At 53.3% G+C, this 17,640-nt stretch overlaps 6 protein-coding genes across 6 annotated transcripts; 2 read left to right on the top strand and 4 right to left on the bottom strand.

Moving 5' to 3' along the window:
• Window positions 1-179: 179 nt before the first annotated feature.
• N7510_001538 (putative MFS transporter) lies at window positions 180-2,129 on the bottom strand (the record flags this gene model as incomplete). Its single annotated transcript, XM_056973465.1, has 8 exons — window positions 180-364; window positions 441-888; window positions 954-1,185; window positions 1,236-1,396; window positions 1,447-1,610; window positions 1,661-1,703; window positions 1,764-1,823; window positions 1,884-2,129. 8 exons carry the CDS (start codon window positions 2,127-2,129, stop codon window positions 180-182), a joined length of 1,539 nt encoding a protein of 512 aa, XP_056838582.1.
• Window positions 2,130-4,055: 1,926 nt separating this feature from the next.
• N7510_001537 (uncharacterized protein) lies at window positions 4,056-6,420 on the bottom strand (the record flags this gene model as incomplete). Its single annotated transcript, XM_056973464.1, has 3 exons — window positions 4,056-4,103; window positions 4,158-4,531; window positions 4,584-6,420. The coding sequence occupies 3 exons, from the start codon at window positions 6,418-6,420 to the stop codon at window positions 4,056-4,058; spliced, it is 2,259 nt and encodes a 752-aa protein (XP_056838581.1).
• A 2,834-nt stretch (window positions 6,421-9,254) lies between these two features.
• N7510_001536 (translation initiation factor eIF2B subunit gamma) lies at window positions 9,255-10,905 on the bottom strand (the record flags this gene model as incomplete). Its single annotated transcript, XM_056973463.1, has 2 exons — window positions 9,255-10,798; window positions 10,857-10,905. 2 exons carry the CDS (start codon window positions 10,903-10,905, stop codon window positions 9,255-9,257), a joined length of 1,593 nt encoding a protein of 530 aa, XP_056838580.1.
• Window positions 10,906-11,353: 448 nt separating this feature from the next.
• On the top strand, window positions 11,354-12,692 carry N7510_001535 (uncharacterized protein; the record flags this gene model as incomplete). Its single annotated transcript, XM_056973462.1, has 2 exons — window positions 11,354-12,034; window positions 12,087-12,692. The coding sequence occupies 2 exons, from the start codon at window positions 11,354-11,356 to the stop codon at window positions 12,690-12,692; spliced, it is 1,287 nt and encodes a 428-aa protein (XP_056838579.1).
• A 188-nt stretch (window positions 12,693-12,880) lies between these two features.
• N7510_001534 (uncharacterized protein) lies at window positions 12,881-13,117 on the bottom strand (the record flags this gene model as incomplete). Its single annotated transcript, XM_056973461.1, has 1 exon — window positions 12,881-13,117. The coding sequence occupies one exon, from the start codon at window positions 13,115-13,117 to the stop codon at window positions 12,881-12,883; it is 237 nt and encodes a 78-aa protein (XP_056838578.1).
• Window positions 13,118-13,192: 75 nt separating this feature from the next.
• On the top strand, window positions 13,193-16,129 carry N7510_001533 (uncharacterized protein; the record flags this gene model as incomplete). The annotated part of the gene is made up of 3 exons (XM_056973460.1): window positions 13,193-13,535; window positions 13,601-13,813; window positions 13,872-16,129. 3 exons carry the CDS (start codon window positions 13,193-13,195, stop codon window positions 16,127-16,129), a joined length of 2,814 nt encoding a protein of 937 aa, XP_056838577.1.
• Window positions 16,130-17,640: the final 1,511 nt, after the last annotated feature.

Below are 17,640 nucleotides of genomic sequence, written 5' to 3'. Positions count from 1 at the left end.
TTGGTGACGAACATATAGGTATGCACTGCATTCACGATATGGCATAACATAGCATGCTGTGAAATCAAAGGTGTCAAATAAATCCAAGTGCATCTAGATCTAGTAACACCACCGTAATAAATATAGTCACAAAGTCGTAATCGTAGACAAAACAGCAGAGAGAAAACAGCAATTCTATATTAAACCAGGAACCGGAAGCCACGGTGGCTCGCCTCGCCCGGAACACTTCCGTCACCGCTCACAGCACCCTCGACAGACTCGCCGCGGTCAAGCTTCTTGTTCAGACGGACAAGAATGAAGCGGAGGACTGTAGCGCTGAGGATGGCGATGACGGCGGTAGCACAGTTGACGGACATGGCAGGGACTAGAAGAGAGAGAGATTAGGTTAGTTATGGATCAATGATGACAGAGGAGAGAGAGAGAGAGAGAGAAGAACATACCGAACCGCGGAGCATCGCTATCAGGATACATATAACTAGCATATATACTGCTGGCATTGCTAACGCAATTGATAGCCGCTAGCGCTGCAGCACGCTTCGCGGCGGGACGAGGCAGGGTATTCGAGATCCAGCCCAGAGCGACGACGTAGCCGGCGTAGAAAGACGGGACCATGAGCATCATGGAAACATAGCGGGGCGCGACGCTGGTGGTCGTCGCGGCGATGATGAAGGCCACGACAGAGAGGTAGAGCGGCAGGGTGACGTGCCAGTAGCGCTCGCCCGTTCGGTCGGCGTGCCACGCGTTAGCGAAGGCGCTTACCACGGCGAGACAGTAGGGTGGCGCGGTGAGGAGAAGGGTGTCGATGTCGTTGAAGTTGAGGGTTTCCACTACTGTTGGGAAAAAGTTTGTTACCGAGGCCGAGGAGACGATGCAGAGGATCATGAGCATCTAGTTGGAATGGTTAGTTGGGTGCATGCAATTCGAAGGGGAAATTTCGGAAAGGTTGGACGCACCAGAATCCACGTCTTGATGTCCACAAAGGCTAGCTTGGCGCCGTGCAGGAACGACTGTTGCTCGCTGTCCACCCAGTCGTCTTCACCGATATCCTCTTCCAGTCGCCAGGCAGCCAGTTCCTTCTCCTCTTCCGAGAGCCAGCTGGTGGTACGAGGGAAGTTGGGCAGGACCCAGATGGAGATGAAAGCGACGAAGATGGTGATGGCGCCTTCGATGATGAAAAGCCAGCGCCTAGGATTGATTAGTTGGAGTTCTTTTTTTCGAAGAGGGCAGCAACGTACCAGGCCCGAAGTCCCTTGACGCCGTCCATGCCGCCGGTGATACCGGCCGCGATCAGACCAGAGAAAGCGCCTGAAATCAGAGAGCCCGAGTATAGTGCGGCAGTGCGGAAACCCAGTTCCTTGCGTGTGTACCACGCACTCAGGAAGTACAAGCAACCAGGCTAAACACGAGTCAGCTGCGGCAATCCAACACCAAAGTCAAAAGACGTACGAAGTAGGCAGCCTCGACGAAACCGAGAAAGAATCGGATCACCACCAGACCGGCAAAGTTCTCTGCGGCCGCGGTGCAGGTGGAGATGACGCCCCAGAGCATCATGGCGCAGGGGAGGTAGATAGCGGGCTTGCCGAATTTGTTCAGAAGCAGATTGGACGGGACTAGAAGGTCCGTCAGATCCGATGCGAGTTACTTGTTGGCCAGAACTTACTCTGCATCAGCAGATAACCGACGAACAAGATACTGACACAGGTCTAAGAGATGCCATGTCAGCTTGTCATCCTGAGTGTAATCCGCTGTGGAATAGTCCTTACCGCGTAATCATTCCCCTGCAAATTTAAATCCTGCGGAAGACCAGCCAACCTCGCCGCGGCCTAGAGGGAGAGAACCAGTCAGCACAGGTGCAAACGTTCATGAAATGGATCCTGACTGACGATGTTGTTTCGATCCAGGTAATTGAGGATATACATGATGATGATCATGGGCAGCAGACGGAAATCAATCTTGCGGACGAGGGCCTTCTCAGCCCTCTCGCGCTCCTCCGGCGACAGACTGGCAACATAGGCCGGTGCCTCCTTGCGAGGATTGGGCTTGTCGGCATTCGCCACAATCTCAACATTGTCGACATGACTCTTGTCAACGCCAATGGCCTCGAGGTCGCCCGAGTTCCTGGGAGACATCTCCGTGCTTGGTAGCGTGGATTTTATTTCCGGAATTGAGTGAGTACAAGGAGAAAACAGAAGAGAAGGGGAAAAAATTCCAGGAACGAAGATGCCACAGCAAGCAAGGGAGGATAGGAAGAATGGAAAGCGAGAAAAAAAAGTTCGGGAAGGAACCGGGGCTTGGGACACCAGTCTCCTTTTTGTGGTTGTGGGAAGGCACGAAGAGATGAAAGTGCGTGGATCAAGCCGACGCAATAATAATCAAAATCCCGGGGTTGAGAGCAAAGTGAAATGTGGGTTCCCCACAGGGGTCAAGACTGTTTTTTTCGGTCAGCTGTCCATTGAGAACGAGTGCAACATGGAGAAGCCGGCCAATAATCGAGTCGAACCGGCTGGGGAAGCGACAAAGAAGAATGGACCCGATGCCGAGAAGGACTGGCCGAGAGTTGCGGGGATCGAAATGCTGCGAACAGGCAGGGATCGGCGCCGGCGTGGGGGCTAGTCTCGGCGCTAGCCCGTAAAGGGCAAGTCTCGCGGCGTGGGGGTTTCTATGCTGCAGAACCGGATTGGGGGGTGCGGTGGGTGATGGTGGGTTTGGTCCATACACGGAGGGAAAAATGAAGTGCAATCACTCGGGTTGATCGTGAAATGTGCGTCAGATTCTGTCTGTGAAATCTACACGCTCAACTCGCAGAAGTGGTTGAAGCCGACGAGCCAAGACCTCCCCGGCCCGATGGTAACCAGTCTCACCCCCGGGCTGCAGTGGAGCAGGCCACGGTCAGGCATTTGTCACGGATTCGGGAGCTAGCAATCGCAGTCAACCAGCGTGACGCAAATAATTTTCAAGGTTTAATGAGCACCGGCAGACTCCGGGCTGATGTAGTTACCAAGCGGTTTCAACCATCGTGTATGGCAGTCAGCATGCCACTTCGAGCTAGACACCAGAAACGACCCCCACGGCTTCCGGATCATCCCACCCACCTAGGGTTGCCGATTCACTGACGTAGGCCGCACTACTGTGACCGAAGAGACATTCGTATTCCCGATGCCGGGCCTACTTCGGCCCCTTCTTCACTCGGTGAATGCCGACTGATCAGCTACACCAGAGATCTACACATGCCGAGTGTCACAGAATTGAACACAACTCCATTAGCAGAGAGAACAGAGACAAAACAGGACGAGACGATTTTTGCGCATAAATGCCATGCCATCCACCCGCACGCAAACACTAACTATTACCGATGACACACAGCACAAGACAACAGAAGAAGCATGCAGAACGAGATGCCGACTGAAGGGAAATGGAAGATGCATGAGGGAGAGAGAAGAGCTCAGATGTTGCATTCGGTGAGCTCAGGGAATGATAAAAGTACTGGAAAGGAAAAGAAAGGGTCAGAAACGACCAGGAAGACTCGCCCGAGGACGGAATCGGAGACACAGAGAGAGATGTGCTAGACAGAAAAAAGAGACAAAAAGGAAAGAACTGCCAGTGCCCACGCTCCCAATACTCGATGACAATGATTCAAATGTACGATGCAAAAAAAGGAAAATCGGGAGACAAAAAATAAAATCGAGGTCAGAAAAAAAAAAGAAAAAGAAAGTGAGCTGCCGAACCTGATTAGATGGCAGGGGAGGGAGAACATTCGTTAGATCAACGCCCAAAACAATCAAGAGTCGACTGGAAATAGTCCAAGCTGCGCGCACACAACCTAGTGCCGCAGGGAAATATCGGTCAAGAGGCAAGCCGCATTCGTTGTGTTCAATTCCCCTAAACGTAGAACACCAAAATGGAGCCCGAAGCACCAATGCAGAAAGGTTGGAAAAAAAAGTTCGTCGTGGGTCGAAAATGTGTGAATGCAACGCCGTGCAAATCGCCGAAAGTGATGCAGATCTATGGACAAGGACGTAAGGCCCGGAGGTGTCGGTAGAATGCTCGACCAAACCTCAAATGAAGTGTGTGTAGATCTTCGAATTCTCGTGAACCTCCATCTCCTGCACAGGCGGTTAGAAATATGACGGTCAAAATATTTTGGGGGGCAGACACACCATTTTAAAGTTGTTGATCTCCTCCCGAATCTGCTGGGCCAGCAGAGGCGTCAAGCGGTTGCAGGTCGCGATCTCGCCGCGTCGATCATACTCGCCACTGGGCCAGGTCTCGTGGAACTGGATACGAGGGCTGAACACAATGTTCCTTCCGGCCACCGCCTGGGGAGTGATGGGTGCACTCTTCGCCTCCGAGGCCGTGTACCGACCCTCGGTCGAGAGGAAGTAGTCTTCTCCTGCGATTTTCACCGAGTCCGTGTGACGATGGGCGGAGCGCGTCGATTCATCCGGGGTAGTCGGGGCACTAGAGTGCGGCGAGTCGGTGGTGCCGTTGAGCGCTTGGGCCGACGTCGAAACATCCAGGTCCGAGTGCGTTTCTATGTTACGAGTTAGCATATAATTTCAATGATACTGTGGTAATACACTCACTCTTGAGGATACCCTTTCGGACAGCCGCCAGAACCTCCGCACGCTCCCGATCTCCTCCCATTATGCTTTTACGCGACTGGGAGTTCTCCATCGCGATTCTCTCCTGAACAAAGCTGGATCGTCCATTCTCCGACCCACCGCCCTCTACTCTGGGGAAGACCGTACCGCCATGATGCATATCCTGAGGGTCAGCGTTGACCGCCACGCTCTCACGTTCAGCTTCAACATTCACCACGGAAATCTGGGGCCTCGAAGGCTCCACTGTTGCACCCTCCGTCGAATTGATACTGGCGACAGACTTTGCCCGGAACAAACCAACAAGTGACCGGGTGGACTTTTTCATGCCCTTACCCATTTTGCGAAGCATCATCGAGGCCGAGGAGGCCGTAGATGAGATCGACAAGTTGTCGGTGGATCCGGTGAAGAAGTGGCTCTGGTGAGAATAGATGCTTTCGCCCAACCCACCCGCTTCTTGCTGCTCGGCAATCGCAGCCTGCTCTGGACCAAGTTCATCCTGAAGAGCTTCCCGGCGAGCCCTCTCTGCGGCAACTGCCTCACGCTTGTTTGCATTGGTCTGTGCCGACGCCTTAAGAAGTTCCGAGGCGCTCCCAAAGGAGAAAGCCCGTCGCAAGCGTGACTTGCCGGGCCGCTTGCCCTCATTCTTCAGCTCAGTGAGCCGTTTCGCTGCGGGAGAATCTAACGGAGGGGGAGAAGATTTATGTTCAGAATCGGTGGTTTTGGCGGGTTGTGGGGATTGAGAGCTCGCAGAGACGGGTTGTGACAGAGGTGACGGCTTGCGTTTGATCTCCTCGGACTTGCCGCTTTTGGTATTGGCAGAGGACGACTCTGCAGCAGTCCCTTCACGCACGGAGGAAGTCGAGGAGTGCGCAGAATGCATGCTCCCCAAGCTCTCTCGCTGCGAATGGGCTGATTGTGGTCGACGGTTGGTGTCAAAGGAGATGAAATCGTAGGAACCGGATGGGGGTGGGATTGTCGGAAGCTGGAGCTGCAGATTGGGATAGGCCGACGAGTCAATGTTTCCCAAACTTCGGCGACGATACCGCTTGGCCAGCTCTGGCTGCGATCGGTCCACATTGGACGAATCATCCACGCTCGAAACCCGATTATGGCCGTTCGGTCGAAGAATGTTTGGGGTGGAGCTCAACGTGGCCGCCCGGTCCTCCGGTGACACCAGGGTCGATGCTTGAGATGACCCAGTCGCCGAAGACTGTGATGGGGAAGCAACCTCCGCACGTTGGTTGCCACGGCGATATCGATTTGGGGAGGGCTTGACGGCGCCGGACGGAGAGGAGATGTTCATGACGGAAACAGGAGAGGGGATGTTAGCGGTCGACAGCGGACGCAGCTGCTGGTCGCCCCGAACCCGCCTTGAAGGGAGCACACTATCATCTTTGGAGAAGTGGGAACGGAAGGAAGAGTTGGAGGAGGACGAGGTCGATACAGAACCAGCTGCAGGATGAGGTGCGACACGGGGATGAGCACCGACATAAGCCGGGTTCATCGAGCCCGGGGGGATTGTTGGGGCAGAAAAGGTGCGGTTCTCTGGCCGCATGTGAGGCGACCAGGACTGACGGTGTTGGGCATTGGGGGAATGAGCCAGGTTTGGAGCCGCGTAGCCGTAGGGAGCGACCACAGGGTAGCCTGCTTGATAGCCCCCCGAGTTGGCCGCATTGAAGCCACTCCACGACATCGTATGAGCCCGAGAGCTCGGGGCTGTAGACTGGGAGGTGAAGGTGCCGGAGGAAGAAGAGGGACGCGTCGAGAGCACGGGAATCGTGCCAGTCTGTTGAGGGAGTGTCTGAACCAACGCAGCCATTGTGGTTCTCTCCACCGAGGATGAGACGAGGATTCACGAGTGTCCGGGTCGGTTAGGATCTCGACAAGGCAACTCGCGGTGGATGGGGGAGGAGGATCGTGTCAGACGGGGTGGAAGAACGAAACGCGATGCTAAAAGGAGTTCAGGGGAGCTGTCAGCCGGGCTGTCCACCACGAAAGATTTGACGGAGATCAACAAGGTATGGACAGGTGGAGATCGAAGGGGAAAGGGGGCGTTGTGTCTTTTTTTCTGGGTCGGGTTTTTCTTTTTCTGCACACGATGGTTGGGGTGGCAGATAAGAAAGACCGCGTCAGCCAGGGGGAAAGAAGAACGAAACCATACCTGTTCTAAGGTCGAAAAAGTATAGTGGTACAAGGAATCAAAACGGATGCTCTGGATGCCAGACAGGGAAATGCACAAGAAAAGAAAAGAAGAGGCTCGAAACCAGGCGAGTCGACGAAACGAAGGTTGGCAGTAAGACGGAACGGGACAGATGACCCCAGGTATGCCCGGATGCCTAGAACGGGGGAGCCATGTACAAAACAGGGGCAGGGGAAAGGGGAGGACAGAAACAAGAAAAAGAAGGCAGAGAGAGAAAGAAGGACACCGGAAGAGACGGTACCTGTGGGGGGGGGGGGGAAGGGGGAGGAAAGAGAAAGAAGGGAAAGGGGTGAGCGTGAAAATAGGAGGGGCTCTGCGGTCGGATAGGAGAGAGGATAGGGGCGGACCAGGACTCAGTGGATGTCTGATCCGGACGATAATTCTTGTTCCTTGCCCGCTGTCGATTTATTGGGATTCTCTTCCGGTTCTACGATCTCCCCAAGATCCCTCTGACAATTACAAGGTTGACTGCGGTGCCTGTCCCCTTCGCAAACGGGCAGCAGGTAATGACTTAGTGGCGCCATCGAAGTGCAACGCCGGGGTGCACGTGCAGGGCTTGCCCTCAGGACTCAACGTGGTATTTGAGACAGGATAGGATTACTCTTGTCTGAGGTAAGTCCTGACGGCAGCGTTCGTCGAGGCACTTATCTATCGTACAAGAGAGTTCCCGCGTGATCGACACGCCGCAAGCACGAGATTGGAGCGCCGGGCTAGTTACTCCTCGGTGTGTCCATCCCCACTTACGACCGTTCATTGCTCCCTCCGGATTGGCGTGTGGGAAGCGCGGATTTGGGTGGACTGCCTGCAAATCATCGAAAGGGGGTTTCTGTTGCGACGCCCCATCTCGGTGCGCGGGCATGTTAGTATGGGTGGTGCATCGCCCCGATGATGATTGATGATGGAATAATGAAGAAGAATACAGAATCGTGCCAGACTGCGGGCCTCTTCCTCTTCCATCTTCGAATGCATAACTCCTCTCGTATCCACCACAGGAAGCACAGACACCCGTGGACAATTCTTTCCTGATCCACTCGGCGGGAGAGAAAAAAGTCCACTTCTCCATATCAATTGCACGCGAGGTGGAGACCCAATTTTGTTAGCAGGAAAACTAACGGATCTGTCAGCCCCCTCGCCGGATCATGCCACTAACTAAACGATAACGAACTAAATTTCTCTGGTCCGGCTTTAATTGCATGTCCGAGCGCGCTGCTAATTAACGTCCGGGGAAGCAAAGATGTGGAGTGCTAATGACGATCCCAACGTTGGGCGTCTTGTCTTTGCCCGGAAGCGGCGTGGCTCAATGTATGCTATCTGAGAGAAAGCCACGTCGCAAGACAATTCTGGATCTGGCGCAACGATGGATGGGGATGTATAGACGACGATTCCTGGCAGGACCGACATTTGGACTTTTGGACACGTTTAATGAGACAAAATGGGTGAGATATATATTTCCGACAGTCACACCTCGCACTCCCGCCCCGCGTTTCGAAAGACAAAATTCCTCGTTCTCGTAGCACTTCCCTTTTTGGATCCCATTGGCCCTCTTATGCCCTCTTACGTATAGTAGTCTGCACGGCCTAAAAAGTAGGGCCAAAATTGGCGTTTTTAACTCGAAACGTCGCACTGACCCATGCTTGGTCCCGAGATACGTACTGTGTACGGTAGATTGTTCCACCATCTTGTCCTTTTGCGGGGATCAATGAAGAGGAGGAATCCGATTCCTGGGTCAGGGAAATAGGGAATGTGCCAAGTTGCTACCACTACTACAGTCCGGCCGGACAGGACACGGTCATACCTTGGCGGCGACTGCTACCTTTCTTACCTCCCCACCAGTCGGAACGAGCAAGCTGACAAGCCCTAAACAAGGTGGATGGTGGCACACGCGATACGAACAAGCTGATTCGTCCTCTCACATCAGCATCTTCCATAGTTAGTTAGTATCAGCACTCGCTTGCCTATAGCCACTCGCGTTGCCCCGCCGATAAGATGCGCCGGGTGTATTCTCCGTGGCTACAGGGCCTCCCGAGGGGCAACCAAAGGCGACGAAAAAGGCAAAAAAGGAACAATTTTCCGGAAATAATCCTTGAGGCTCCCTTACAGATGATTCACCATTTCCCCATTCCCCAATTCCCGGGGCACCAGGCCCTAACGTGCGCTTGGAGGTGAGAGTCCCACGGCAGATATGTCGGCCACTTTGCAATTGTACCGGTGGAAGATCATTCGAGCTGAGGCGTGGGCCCCTTGTCAATCGCTCCGACAGATCCAATGACGTGGGGGAACTACGGTGGTCTGACGACATGGCACAGGGCTGGAGTCATTGCGGTGATACCACTTGTATACTCTTTAGAAATGCATACAATCTCCGGAGTGGGAATAATGAAGTCTATTTTTGAGGTACTCTTCAAGTCATATCCATCTCAAATCATCAAGACAGTGCACTACACTGCATAGATCTAGAATCCAAGGTCCTGGTCGTCATCAAAACCCCCCGAAACATCCATGCCATCCTCATCCATACCCTCGAAAATCATGAACTTCTCGTTCTTGGCTTCGGTCTCATCAGGGATGGAGTTCCCATGCTGTACCTCCGAATCTTTAAGGACGCACTCGCGGCCGACATTGCTGCGTTTACCCAACACACAGCCCGTTAATTGGGCTCGAGGCCCAACGACAGCCCCGTCCATCAAAACACACCGCTGCAGGCGAGCGCCCATGGAGATCTTGCAGTTCGCTCCGATCACGCTTTCCTTAATAACGCAGCGCTCTTCGATAGTGGTGTTCTCGCCGACGAGGCAGTCGCTCTTCGTAACCGTGCTCTTTTGCGCAACGTTTGCCGTCTCAGCGATTTTAGTGTTGAAGGCAAAAGGCGAGGCGGCGGCACGGCCGACCTCTTCGATAGACTCGAGTTTGGCTAGGCGAAGAGACGTAGACAGAAGGACCGCCGAGCTGTCGACGCGCCGGACCAATGGAGCAGACGATAAAGATGAATGGGTGTAGGCCAACATGGGTGGGACGGTCAATTCGCTCTTAGCATCCGAGCCCGGAGCGTTGACACGAGATGCATAAGAGATTGGGTTCTCCGAGGATATATCCGTGGTGCCGGTTTTCGTCGTAGACATGTTGGTGAGTGATATTTCTTGTTCGATGTCGCCGTCGTCACTGCCATTTTCTCCGGCTGCAGAACTGTGGCTCTCTTGCTGGAAGATCTCGTTCATTTTCAACTTCTCGCCCAACCCCATTTGCCACTCCGACTTAGCCCACCATCCCACCAAGTCTTCGCTGACGCTTTGAAACCTCTCATTGAGCCGTGCAAAGTCCTTGACCCAGTACGGGAAGACATAGATGTGAGCGTCGCGATAGCTGGTCAGCATCTTGACCTGAGCATGCCTCTTCACCAATGAGTGACGGATCAGCAATGCCTTGTCTTCCTCCATTTTTTCCTTTAGTGTATCCATTGGCATTGAGAGAACCAGTTTTGAAAGGCCGCGTTCAGATCGATTGTCAATCTCGTCTCCTTCCAGCGGCGCCATACACACAAAATCGGTAGCCTCCTTCTTAATGCTCTCCTCCCGGCCTTGTGTCGGGTAGAAAACACTAAGACCGCCACGGCGCCCTTCAACCATCCAGGTCTCCAAGAAAGAGATACCAGGGATCTCGCAAATGAGATCACACGGAAGAAGAAGAAAGTCGGATTTGATGCACGCCTGAACTTCTGGAAGGCGAAGAAGCTCCGCAGTGCCCGTAACCATGTCTAGGTCGGCAGGTGCCAGGACTGATGGCGACGGGGACGGTAGGCTGGTGAGATGCGGATTTTGGGAGAGCGCTGCCTCGAGGGCTGGAACGGCGGTTGGGGGTGAGATCAATGTGATAGAAGTGATTCCCATTTTCTTGCACCATTCAATAGGATAAAAGATCTGTGGCCGGTTGGCTATCTGAACCAAACCTTTGGGGTTCTCCTCCGGGTTTGACGTGAAGGTGTTGAGGGAGACACCGGGCCCTATAATAAATAGAACTGTTAGCCACAGCAAAGATATATCGTGACGCGGTAAACCAACCGCAGAGAATGAGAGCCTGCAGGCCCGTAGCTGGAACAGGGGGTCCCATCGTGAGCTTCAATGGATGGTGGGGGCTGGCGACAAACTGCTGAGGTAGACGGCTGTCTGCAAACGAACGTGAATCGGATATTAATATGCGCTCAGTGATATCCCAACAGTATCAATGAGCCCTGGTACAGCTCTTGCCCTGACACAGCTCTGCAACCCGTCGTCCCGACAATGACTCGATCCCGCCTTTGATGCTTTTTTTGACCGCATCACGTGCTGATAGCTGAGTCAGCCCAGCCTCCACATTTATGGAAGATGCAAACAGGGCAAACCATAACACCGCGGTAAACAGACACCAGCCACATGGTTTCCGAGGTTCACCTTCTTCGCCTCCTCAACTCCTTCGTCTTCCTTTTTACTGCCTGGAAGAGGCCTGAAATGTGATTTGGGTGTCCCTGCGACCGCGATTCTTGTCTCCTAAATGCGCCACGTTTGATCGACTACCCGCAATGTCCTACCAAGATCCTCGACGCCGCCGCGGCGGAGCTGGCGCCGGCTTCAGCTCTTCAGGCAGGCGCACTGCTACGGGGTACTGGCTTCCCCTGGCATTGACCGTTGGAGTTGCCACCCTCAGCATTGCGGCCTGGATTTGGAGCGAAAGAAACGACGACGACGAAGATGATCGTCCCCATGACAACGGGGACGGTCAGTACCCTCCTCCAGGCCCTGTCGGAAACGACTTCCCTCCGCCTGGCTACGGTCCCGGAGAATATGCGCGAGGCACTGGGGCAGAGGTGATACCCGGGCAAGGTGCATATGACCCCAGCATCATGGCGCGCATGCAGGGTGCTTTGCGCCGAACCCCCAGCCCGCAACAAATCTTCGACGGTGCCAGCAGGAGAGTGGTGGCCGGCGTGACTGCTGCGGGTGCCTTTGTTGGTGGCGCTCTCACATCGATCCGGGAAGAAAATCGAGGGGAAAACCGAGGCGACTTTGAGGACCACACCAGATGGTCGGAGGAGGCCCAATCCCGAGCGAACGAGCGAAGTCAGCAAGCGACCTTGAGTGGTTCTTTACCAGGCCCCGCGGCAGCTACCGGGCAATCCTCGTTTGGCAAGAAGAAGACCGTCACAATCGTTGTATCTTCCGTTTCTCCCGCTGGTTCCGATGAATTCACCTCGGGACATGCTGTATGGACCGCCCCCCACTCGCTCTCTCAGTGATTTGTGCTAATAACTACAGTCTATTCTCTCTCACCTTCCAGAATATGTTGACATCGACACTTCGAGAATTTTCGTTTTGATCTATGCCCCGGATCTGAAACACGCCATTACCCCAGGAAACGCTTCCCGGCCGACAATGTCTAGTGCCTCTTCGTACTCGAACATTGCTCACGAAGATGCCGCGTCTTCCGGTGAACTTCCTGCTGGTGATATGGATGCTGAGGAACTCGAAGGCACGACCCCCTTCTTCAGGACTTTGTATTCCCAAGGCCAGACGCTGGTCGAGAAGGATAGCATGATCATGCCATTCAGCACCGCGACTGGGTACGTGCACCTTGTGCGCCATCTCTCCCCAGACCTTGTCTACGTTCAAGAGTCTCTTGCTGGAAACGAGGGTGACGCGGTGCGACACATCTCGGGATGGGTCCGTCAAGTCATTGTCATCGTTGGAGGTGAGGGTGGCCATGGCGGTCTCATTGATAGCGATGATGAATCCGCTCTAGCCGATCAGGGAGAAAAATGGTGGCAGAAAGAAGGCACCACCGGGATTGGGAAACGGATTGACGTGGTCGACGTGTTGCGTATTGGCGATGACTGGCGCCGACGAGTGCGCGGGTTCGACTAACGGTGTTCTGGCCATGATGTTAATGTTTGATACTTGACCCCTAGCATGTCTATACTATTTTACGATGTTTGCCCGTGCAATTCAATATAATCCAATTTTATACTTCATTTCCTTTAGGGCAGAGTACAAGAGCGACACTAAACCCAAAACGGAAACCGACATCACCTGACCGCCCGCCGGCTTGGCAGTCATCCACTTCCTCTGCACTCTCCGTTCGCTCTCCAGGCCTCTTCCCCGATCACGTCCACTCCTCGCGGCTTCACTCGATGGGCACCCTCGTTTCCTCTCTTTAGACTGCCGTCTGCCAACCGGTTTGCATCGCCTTCGCCGACCTGGTTGTCGTCCGGTGCCGACCTCCCGAATCCCCACATGTCGCGCGCATCGGCCATCCCATCTACTTTCGGAGCAGAGCTTTGATCCCGCATCTTTTAATCGGCATTCACGTACGGCGCATCCAGCACCCCTGCTGATCCCCTTGACGCGAAACCGGTATCGACACCATGGCTACCGCGGTCTCCAAGCCGACCTCGCAACCCCCGAAGATGAAGCGGCCGCCCCCGCCTTTTTCGCAGGCTGGGGTCAACGGAGTCAAGGCTCACCAGCCCTCATCTTCACCACAGCTCGCGTCGAAACGCCCCCCGGGAAATTTCGCGGCTACCTCCAGCCCCAATCTCGCGAATGGCGTGGCCAATGTGTCGAATTCCGTCAAGGGTCCCCTGAACCGAACGAGGAACCAGTCGCAAAAGCTCGCGGACGCATCTTCGCGACTTGGTCGGCCATTGACGAGGGCAGAACTGGCTGACAGTGAAAACCGAACTGAGAGGACGTTCCCTGAGCCATATGGTGAGGCAATTCAGCAAACTACATCAGTGCCTTGTATCCTTGCTAACTCATCCCTTTCTTCTCAGTTAAAACCACACCATATATTCTCAAGAAATACGCCAAATATCCTCCGTCCCTCATCGTGCATCTTCATTTGACGCATTTCCGATTCGAGCAGCAAGATGGCAGCTTCCCGTATAATTCGGAGATGAAGATTATTATCGAGCACATTCGTGCCGGGACTGTTCCATATGACATGATTGAAGAGCTGCTACGAGCTGGTGTGCGCTTCTACGAAGGTAGCTTTCGCATTTGATGCCCATTGATCAACAATCATACTAAGGATATCTTTGTCAGGCTGTCTCATTGTCCGCGTGGTCGACCACAAATCCGTCTCAGCCCAAGCTAGGAAGTCCTCTGCGTCCCCATCCAATGGGAACAACGCCCCTTTCTCTCTACACAACTATAACGAGCATGTTACCCCGTCTGCCTACGTTCCTTACCCGAAGCAGAACCAGCTCTCCACTGATGGCGCGAAGTCGGCGGATAATGGTAACCAAGCGGGCCCCAATGGTGATGTATCTGAGCAAGCAGAATCACAGACCCAGGGGGTCGAATCTTCACAGAAGGCTTCTGCGCCTAAGCCTCGAGTCTTTACCACAGTGCTGCATCCTACTCCGCGCACATTGCAGGCAGAGCTGACTTTACTTGTTACTACACCTGACCCCAAATCTGCAAGATCATCGGCTGCAAACCAGCTCGCCCGGACACAGTCATCGTCCGTTGTGCCTCAATCGCAAGCAACCACCGGCACTCAAGAGCGCCCTGCAAAAAGACAGAAGACCCTTGTTGAGCCGCAGGATCTTCCAGAATGTGAAGCTAAGTTGACTCGGGCGTTGGCTGCTCCTCTGTTCCTGGATCCCGTGGACAGCTTTGAAGCCGCACAGAATCTGCTGAAGTTTCTGGAGAGCCCGCTTCATCGCGACCCGCCACCCTCACCCAAGCGCCGGAAGAGAACCATTGCCGAACTTGCGGCTGATGAGGCGCTGGCTGCGGAGGAAGAGAGATTTATGCTCATTATGGACGAGCGCTTGGAGCCCACAGTGGCGGGTGCTACCGCTGGTACAAAGGCTGCTGTTGACGATGCGGGCGGTGTGGCGCCGTTCGAACCCCGGTTCTCTCGATTCAAAACACTGGAGACTATTCGCATGCAGCTTGATGATAAGGCCAAGCGCGAACATGAGATGAGGATGAAGCAGGAGCTGGCCAAGAGACAGCAGGCAGATCAGGAGCGGGAGCGGCGTCGCGCGCTTGAACAGCGCCAAGCTGAAGAACATATCAAGGAAGAAGCGCGGAGACATCAGCAATTGGCTGCTCAGCAGGCTCAGGCTCAGCTTGCCGCTCAGCAGCAGAATCGACATGTCATGGCACAGCCAAACGGTGTCACCCAAGGACAGCAGTCCTCGCCGGTTGTGCGCAACCAGACTCCTCACAGTACATCGTCTCCATTGGTTGGCAACACCATGGCTCACCAGGCGGTTCCGATGAGCATCAATGCCTCCCAACAGTCGGGAAGTCCCCCGCGACCTCCATCAGCCTTGCAGCATGCTCATCCTAATGTCATGAGTCACCCCATGGCTCCGTCACGAAGTCAACAAGGACCAAGCCGGCATGGAACCCCGCAGATGACCCAAGGCACACCAGCCATGTCGCATGCCACGCCCATTATGCGCAATGTTACCCCAACTCAGCGAATGGGCCACAGCAGTCCAAACCATCCGAATATGACCCAGACTCCAGTGATGACCCAGGCAATGACTGCGAACCCGCAGATGAACGGTGGCATGGGTCTCACGCCGCAGCAGCAACTGCTCCTGCAACAGAGACAGCAACAGATTCTTGCTCAACAACAAGGACATATGGGACACAATCAATTCACACCGCAGCAGCTTGCTCAAATGCAGGCTAATGCACATGCGCAGCAAAACATTCAATCCCATCAGCAACAACTGTTGCATGCTCAACAACAACAACAGCAGCAGCAGCAACACCCGCAGCAAAATCAGCAACCCATGCAGAATGCTGGCAATCAACACAATCAGCAGGCCTATCAAGCCCAGCTCATGCGTGCTCAATTCCAGCAGATGCAGATGGTCAAGCAACAGCAAGGTGGCCAGCAACCGCAGCGACAGGGCCAGCAGAACCAACCTCAGCATGGCAGCCCGCAAATGACGCCTCAGCAGCAACAGGCACAGCAGCAGCAAATGATGATGGCTGCCGCCCAGGCCAATGGTGGCCAGGTCCCTCCGAACATGCAGGGTATGAATATGGCCCAAAGATATAACCAGCTTTACCAACAACGATTGCTGCGACTGCGACATGAAATGTCGCAGCGTTATATGCCGCAGTACGGGCCACCGACCCAATATCCGCCGCAGATTGCGCAGCAATACGGCCCTGGGCTCGAGAAGAACGCGAAGGCCTGGGTGCAAGATCTCATGCGGCGCGAGCGTGAAGCCGCCCAGCAACAGCGCGCCAATCAAGTCCAAGCGGCTGTGCAAGCTCAGCAGATGCAGCAACAACAGAACATGATGCATAACGGGATGGGCAATTGATGGCACGAAAGACGAGCAATGTGAGGATGCCTCGAGAACATCAGATTTCAGATTTACTTGTGAGATGTGATAACTGGAAATCTGGGGCAAGTTTGAGAGTATTGGGAACATTTACGGTCTGCACATTGAGAAAGAAACGTGCACGCCGCTGGGGAAGGGCCCTTACGGTCTTCGTGGCTTTCTCGAATTTTTCTAACCCATAATCTTGGGAATGTACAGGGACAGGCATCGCGAGAACAGAGGCTGGCGTTTTACAGAAATTCTCTTGGTTTTTTTTTCATGCTGCTGTGTTTCTTCTTGTGATTTTGTACTATTTGGGAACGGTTTTCTTTTTCTTTCGGCGGTGGGAACTCAAGGATTCATCGGACTCGATACCATTTGTATAGGAGTTCCTGTTCTATTTTGACTTTTTTGTGGCCTTTACGCGGTTCAGGGGTTATCTTTGGTTGAGGGCAGTGGACTTTACGTTTTTCAATTCTTCGGTGTTGGAAATACCTAATGCAGTTGAATTTAAATGCAAAAATTGCATGAACTGTTCGTTCAACAGGCTGCCATCTGTTTGTAGAGTCAAGTTTACTATCTGATGGTTTCTCGGTGTAGGAGACAGGTATCTATCTCACGGATCCCCAGACTCGAGATCTTCCTACAAGTCATAGCCTTCCTCAGACTGTTGAGCTTGAAATTTTAAATTGAAACATCCATGGAGCATGGTCATGCCAATCAAAAAAGTCATCATAGGAAGGTAAGATCAGAGGGGTCCTGGGAAGGGGGAGGGGCGATGTTCAGACCACAATGCAACACGCTCCAGAGACATCATTAATCTCTCATTCAGGGAGGGCGCAATCCAAGGCATTTATAATCCCTAACAGAAAAGTATTCCTTCAAGATTTGAAAGGAGAAATGGTGTCAACTATTTATATGATATAGAGAGGGGAAATCTCCCCGATCCTGCGGTGTGTTGTTCATTTGTACACGTAGTTAACTAGTTAAGTGCATGTGATTATATCAGCGATGACTAACAAGATGCTACCCCAGGTTTTGGATGATGCTTGATTCCCCGAAATCCCGGGGTCGCTTGGGGTTGGATTTATTCTTGATCTAAAAGAAATTACGCATGTGCTCTAATAACTGGGTTTTCTCCATAGATGGTGTTTAGGTAACAATCCAGTAAAGTAGCTGGGCGATTCCCTGCAGTCAATCAAATGCAGTGTATGGCTTGCGCATAGTCCAACATGCTCGACTTTCTTTACGCTTTTTTTTTTTTTTTTTTTTTTTTTAAAAAAAAGGTAAATTGAGGCCAGATGCATGCATAATCCTTCTAGTCTTCCATGTATGCAGTCAAACGTGGTGTTGACGTTGATTTATGCGTCCAAACTCCCGTACCTCGGAGTACATGCTTTGGAATGTGATATTCGATTTTCAGCATCCGTCCCGCCAATGCGCTCATTATGGATCCCCATTGCATGTGGTAATTGACCCGACCGAGACATTTTAGGGAAGAATGCCCTTCT

Source organism: Penicillium lagena (assembly GCF_028827675.1).
Source record: "Penicillium lagena strain IBT 129212 chromosome Unknown utg000001l_segment0_segment0, whole genome shotgun sequence".
Taxonomy (NCBI): Eukaryota; Fungi; Ascomycota; class Eurotiomycetes; order Eurotiales; family Aspergillaceae; genus Penicillium; species Penicillium lagena.
This window is presented reverse-complemented; position numbering and strand designations above follow the sequence as displayed.